This window comes from Nycticebus coucang, chromosome 14, assembly GCF_027406575.1.
Source record: "Nycticebus coucang isolate mNycCou1 chromosome 14, mNycCou1.pri, whole genome shotgun sequence".
Lineage (NCBI taxonomy): Eukaryota > Metazoa > Chordata > Mammalia > Primates > Lorisidae > Nycticebus > Nycticebus coucang.
Genome location: NC_069793.1, coordinates 61,746,028 through 61,753,144, shown reverse-complemented (window position 1 = coordinate 61,753,144; position 7,117 = coordinate 61,746,028). Strand labels below are relative to the sequence as shown.

Here is a 7,117-nt window from a genome sequence, read left to right as displayed (position 1 = left end):
ACATACAATTAGTTATTTAAATTAGAAAATAGTGGCAACTACGGCTTCTCTTACTATACTTTTCACGTCCATAATTCAATCCAGGATCACCTAAAGCTTTTTATTTTTACTTCTGTTTAGACTTCTTAAATCTTCTCAGCATTTTTTTCCTTGACAGTGACATTTTTGAACACCATAGATTAGTTATTATACAGAATTTCTATCATTTGTGTATCTTTCCTATTTCATCATGATTAGAATTTAGGTAATGTATTTTTCTTTCGAATACCACAAAATAATACGATCTTTCTCTGTTCACCATGCAATTAGTTATATGACACTCACTGGTGCAATATTAATGCTATTAGTTTCAATCCCTTGACTAATAAGATGATACCCAGCGATGTCATCTTCGTGGTACTACTTTTCCCTTTGTAATTCATAGAACTCTAAGAAGAGATACATTGAAACTAAAATGGTCAGCTCCTCAATAAAATTTCATCCATTAGTTTTATCATGCTTTTGATGAATTTCTAAATCTGTCACATCTTTTATATTTATTTATGGACATTGTAGTATAAGGAAGAGCTTTTCTTTCAAAAATTTATGCAATGCTTTACTCATGCCTGAATGGATTCAGATAATCTGAATTTATTCAATAGCCATGATTTATTGCCATTGTTATTTATTTTGAGGCTTAAAGTTTTCTAAATTTAGTGAGAAGGAACTCCACAAATTAGATTTGGGGTCCTTGTGACGTTTCAGTTATATTTTGAGCATTTTTTTAATTTCTGGCAGTGCGTTTTGGTCCCAAAATACTCTGTACTTTTTAAGCTCAAGGCAAAGAAGTAGCCTTTTTTTCCAAGGATACCTGGTCTCTTTTAGTGAACAAATAACAAACCAAGATCTTGAAACAGAAGTTGTTCGCCCCTTGTCACTGTTTGGCCATTATTTTTTATTACTATTAGTGAACAGAGGAGTTATTAATATTCACAAAAACACACAATTATATATTTATATATATGTATGTATCTATTAAAAATAGTGAATATATACTTATAATTCCAATCAGAATCCAAACCCTCAAAGTACACACTAATCTCAACACTTTCCAGATAAATATCTTTTCCAAAAGTGTAAAAATTAAATTACTCTCAATATTTTTTCTAATTTCTTCAAGCCAAGAATACCCGGTAAGTAATCTCAAGGTTGCTAGCCAGCATTACTGTGAAAAGCAAACATAAAAGATGAAATAATAACTATTTATATCCTTTAGATTCAAGTCTTTTGCATGACTTCACAGTCTGTGCATTGCTAATTTTCTTAGTAGTATACATTTTTAAATTCCAAGTTTTCTTTATTCTCTTAACACTGGGTGCTAAAAAATCTTTGCAAATCTTCAATTTATGAAGATACATATTCTTTCTTCCAAGAACCTTTATGTTTGGGTTCTGTATTATCCCACTGGAATTTATATTTTGTATGTTATGAAATAGATTTTGAGATTGTGTATATATAATTTGTATACATATATATTTACAAGTTTATGAGTGTATACATTAATTTCATAATACCATTTGGAAAAATGCTTTCCATTTTCCAATCAATTGCTTTGACATTTTTGCATAAAATCAATTTTCCACCCAAACTTGGACTTACTTGCAGTTCTATATTCTGCTTGATTCCTCTATCCTTATACTGATTCCTCATTGTCCTGATTTATCTAGTTTAGTAAGTCTTTATGTCAGATATTGTCAGTACTGAATCTTTCTTTCTTTTTTTTTTTTTTTTTTTACTTTAAGAATTCTTTAACTTTAGGTCCTTTGAATTTCCATGTAAAATGTAGAATTAGCTCCTCAATTCATGCCCCCAAAAGTCTATAAGATTGTATTTGGGACTGCTGTAATTGTCACATAACAGTAATCAGCAATGATGGATTAACAATAATAAGATTTCCAATCCACAAGTCTGACATAACTCTCTGTTTAAATTTTGCCTAATTTCTATCAACAATATTCTTTTGTAATTTTCAGTGTAGAATCTTAGTGTTTGACTTTATTATACACTTAAAGTCTTATGTGTATCTTATGTTTTTAATACTTTATGGGCAATTATCTAATTCTTCATTTCAGTATGTAGATTTACACACAATTGTTGTATGTACCTCATTTATAGCCTTTCTGAATTCACTTGTTGATTCATAGTATTAATTGTATGTGTAATCTCCCTAAGATTTTTCATGTTAAAAATTGTGTCCTCTACAAATAAAGGTTGTAGCATTGTACATGGTAGCCTAAGACCTTGCAGTAGACAACAGTATATGCCCTGTGTTCTCATCTTCTACTTTTTTAAGAGTAATTATTTCAAAGAAATATAACCTTAAAATATGAGAGAGAAATATTTGTTAGAACTGTATCATATTTTTCATTCTCAGTTTTGACTTCTGGAATGAAAAGTCTTTTACAAAAAATAATATTTTCATTTATCCTAAAAAGTTTTGTTAGCATTGCTTGGTAATTTTAGATAGATTTAAAGACAATTGACTTCTTAATAATACTGAAATTAGTACTTTATGATTGATGGTAAGTGAATTACTGAGAGTTTCTTCTTTATTTTCTTACCCCAATACTCTTTCTCTAGATTTATAGACCATAATGTTGAATCTGTGAAACAAGGGGTAGAGAGTTACCTGCTCTCTGCTTTGGGTTTTGTAAGGATTTGTGCATCAAATTGGCTTGGCCAGGGTATCCAGATAATTGATATGTGGGTGTTTCTGGATATGACAGGAATTTTGAGTAAAGTATATTTCCCTCCATAATGTGCCCTCCAAGCAATTGAAGGCTTAATTAGAATAAAAGACTAACTTTCTCCAAATCAGAACAAGAAAGACTTAAAGACTTCTTCGGGAATTAAATTGCAACATTGGCTCTTTTCTAGGTCTCCAGCTTGTTGACTGATGCTGAAGATTTTGGACTTGCTAGTGTCTCTAATTGCATAAGCCAACTCCTTAAAATTAATCTCTGGTATACCCACATATGTATATAAGGATAAATATGTGTATATGTACCTTATTTTATTCATTCTGGAGAAACTGATTAGTACACATTCTGAACAATTTTAGAAATTATAAATAGAAGCATTAGAGCAAACGATCACCTGTATTTTTAATACTATTTGAATGTAAGGACACAGTTTACTTTTAAAGCCAGATTGGCCTGTTAACTACACCCCAAAGGAGGCTTATTTACCCTTAATTCAGGGTAATAGGGACAACAGGTTCCCACACGAGGTAGATCAGCACAGAGACATGTTGCCTAAGTATAGTTTTCTACCAAAAAGTGTGCAGATGCCCCAAAGGCTGGAAGTTTTTTTTCCCAAATTAAACATTTACATGAAGGTCTACAAAAAAGACAGAGCAGTCAATGCATGATTGTTCTCTTCTGCAAAAGCCAACACCAAGAGTGAGAAGAATGAACTTCTTCCCCTAGTAGGTCAGAAGTCCTCAGTATTAAGACCTCTTTAAATGAAATCACTCCTATTAGAAAATACTAGTGAACTATTGGAGGCCCTAAGGAATTAAACACTTGAAAATAACTAATTTAATGTCTATTCAGATTTTAAACTAAAAAGAAAGTAAATGGACACAAAGTAGAAAAATAAGCAAAGGAGATAATGAAGTCCTTCACATAAAGAGTATGAGTGGGTAAAGAAGACAACAGCACAGACATTTTACTGTTAGGTGCTCATTGTAAGGAGAATCATATTTTTACCCATTACTATCACAGGTTATAAATATCGATAATAAGCAGGGGTATTAAGAATTCAGACAAATATCCTATTTTAGTCATTGGTGAACTTGATGCAATCACTTCAGAAGTTAATTTTGGAGCTTCTAGAAATCTTGAATAGTATTTTTTACATGAAATATTTTTCTCTTTCAAACAATCTTATGTTCAAAATATTTTTCCAATGATTGTCCTGGTCCAAGTGAGTGAGAGGTTACAGAGCCCTGGCAATCCTCTTGGCTTTGTAATGGCCTATATTTTTTCTATTTTTCATCTGTATGATTCAGTTTGGATCTAATTTTGAAATCTGAAGACTACAATAATTGAGTAATTTGGAATCTGGACTAGATATTTCATGAGATATTGATAATCATAGACAGTGCAAATATTTAGTATTGTCACACCATGTCTCTACGTTGTTCTATTTCTCCATGTATTTTCATGATGGCAATCAGAAGGAACAAGTAATTGACATATTTCAAAACTTCTTAAAATAAGATTAGAACTACAGTGGGCCACTGAAAATGCTGCCTTCCTATTTTAGAATAGCCCACTAAGTATGATTTTTCACAGAAGAATATTTGCAATCAATTTGATTGTAGAGAAATTCCAACTTTCAGGTGCATATTAGCAAGTTTTTTTCTGTAGAAAAAAATGAATTTCGTTCCTCTAATTAGACTTGAATTATATAAAAACTACACAATTACAATTATCACTATTAACATATTTTTAATTTAATCAGCAGTATTCCTTTGGACGTGTTCTCTCGTTATATGAATACCAATGTAATATTCTTAAATTTGTCTTTGCCCACAAAGCCTAAGCTAATTATTTAACTCTTTATATAAAAGTCTGCTGAACCTTGGCTAGAGTGTTAAGAACTTCTAATGCAGGGCAGTGCCTGTGGCTCAGTGAGTAGGGCGCCAGCCTCATATGCCGAGGGTGGCGGGTTCAAACCCAGCCTCTGCCAAACTGCAACAAAAAAATAGCCGGGCGTTGTGGCGGGTGCCTGTAGTCCCAGCTGCTCAGGAGGCTGAGGCAGGAGAATCACGTAAGCCCAAGAGTTAGAGGTTGCTGTGAGCCGTGTGACGCCACGGCACTCTACCCGAAGGCGGTACAATGAGACTCTGTCTGTACAAAAAAAAAAAAAACAAAAACCTTCTAATGCTATTTTAGTATTATTAAGAAAACCATATTATAAAGAAAAAAACCATTGGTAATCTAATACAGTTATCTATAATAAATAATACTACCTGAAATAGCCAAAGATAGCCTTTGTATCTATGACGATCATTCTCAATAGCCATAGATATCTGATAAGCTGATAAGGCCTACGACAAACTAATGAGATTTAAGCACTGTGCCAAATTATGTCACTATTCTCTAGTCTAATAGCTATAAGTTTTCTATGACACTTGAGAAATTAAAGCGAGAGAAAATTATTGATTCTATAAAATGCAACACGTGGTACTCAAATTTTGTGTCTGCAATTCTCTGAATGACCCTGCAAATACATTTAAATTTTTAGACTTTGTCTCATGAGAGCCAAAAGATTTTTGAGGAGTAAGAACACAATTAAGATGCACTTACTCTATTTAAATAATTAGAATGTTCAAGGAAAATAGTCGATGTGTTTTTACTGAGTACCTGGACACTTTGCAGGAGTCCTCAAACTTTAAACAGGGGGCCAGTTCACTGTCACACCATTGGAAAGCCGGACTTTAGTTTAAAAAAAAAACTATGAACAAATTCCTATGCACACTGCACATATTTTGAATTAAAAAAACAAAACGGGAACAAATATAATCACACTGCCGCATGTGATTATATTACCCCTGCTAGAGCAATGAGTCTTAGGCACATTTAAATGCAGAGATAATTATGTAGTTCATAAATTCTCCTGGAGAAAGAGTGTTAGAAGAAGTCAATGGAACCAAGATGTAAAAGAAAATTTAAATTTAAACTCACAAATACATATTTTTTACTATGTTACTTTACTATGTTACTTTTTTTATATTTCTCACTTTCGGTACTCTGATAGGATCCACACTCCAGTGATTGATACATTTCAATGGGCTATGATGATCTAAAACTTTGCATCATGTTGGCAACCCAATTAAATGGAAAACTCAAGCACTTCAAATGTGTATTTTTGTTTTACTTTGAGGAATTGCAAAAGAGGACAGCACAAAGGTGTTAAGGTAGATTTTATGAACAGAACATTTTTATCACATGAATACGAATCTGCTTAGTCTTCACACCATAGACAAGTGGATTGAGAAATGGAGGGACCAGTAAGTAAATGCTAGAAAAGAGAATATGGATATATGGGGGGATGTGAGAACCAAACCTGTGTGTAAAGAAGGAGAAGAAGGCCAGGAGGTAAAACTGAAGGAAGACGCAAATGTGTGCAATGCAGGTATTGAATGCCTTAAACCGAGCTTCCTTCTGGGGTAAATGGAAAACTGTGGTAAATATCTGGATATAGGACAATGTGATGAATATGAGGTCAAACCCCGCAACAGCGAAGGCCACAAACAAGCCATATATTTTGTTGATTCGAACATTTGCCACAGCTAGTTTCACAATGGCCATATGCTCACAGTAAGAGTGGGATATAACAGTTGTGTGATAAAATTGAAACCGGCACTTTATTAGTACTAGGCAAGGGGCTACAAGAATGGCAGCTCTGAGTATGACTGTAATACCTATTTGGGAGATAAGCTGGTGGGTGAAGATGGTGGCATGTCTCAGTGGATGACAGATGGCCACAAAACGGTCCAGGGCCATGGCCAGCAGGATGCCTGACTCTATACCCTGAAGTGTGTGGATGAGCCACATTTGAAGCAAGCAGGAATCAAAGTAGATTTCAGGCATATTAAACCAGAAGATTCCAAGCATCTTAGGCACAATGCTGCTAGCAAGTGCAATGTCAGTGGCTGCTAGCATGCCTAAGAAAATGTACATGGGCTCATGGAGACCATGCTCTGACTTGATAACGATCAGAAGGATGGTGTTTCCAATCACTGCAATGAGAAACATGGCACAGAATGGAATCCCAATCCAGCCCTGCACAGATTCTAGGCCTGGGATCCCTATTAGCGTCAGCACAGAAGGCATGTAGATTGTTACATTGGAAACAGACATAGCGTCCTTGGGCCTCTTGATGCAAACAAGTATTTCTCAGGCAATGCTATTGTCCCTCTTTTATTTTCTCATTTTATACAAATTGATCATAGTGAGTTTTCTAGTTCTGGTAGACTTCCATTATCTCCCTTATATTATGGAAAGAAAAAGACGGCTCCATAGACACTCATCACTGTTTTTAGGGAGGGCTTCCACCATTACCATCT

At 34.0% G+C, this 7,117-nt stretch overlaps 1 protein-coding gene across 1 annotated transcript; it reads right to left on the bottom strand.

The window, feature by feature from the left end:
* Positions 1–5,972: 5,972 nt before the first annotated feature.
* Positions 5,973–6,911, bottom strand: LOC128565962 (olfactory receptor 52A1). Its single transcript, XM_053562829.1, has one exon. It carries the CDS (start codon positions 6,909–6,911, stop codon positions 5,973–5,975), a length of 939 nt encoding a protein of 312 aa, XP_053418804.1.
* Between the last annotated feature and the right edge of the window lie 206 nt (positions 6,912–7,117).

What these genes read in the sequence shown, in the direction of transcription:
- LOC128565962 (XM_053562829.1), bottom strand. Translation starts at nt 6,911, where the DNA reads ATGTCTGTTTCCAATGTAACAATCTACATGCCTTCTGTGCTGACGCTA.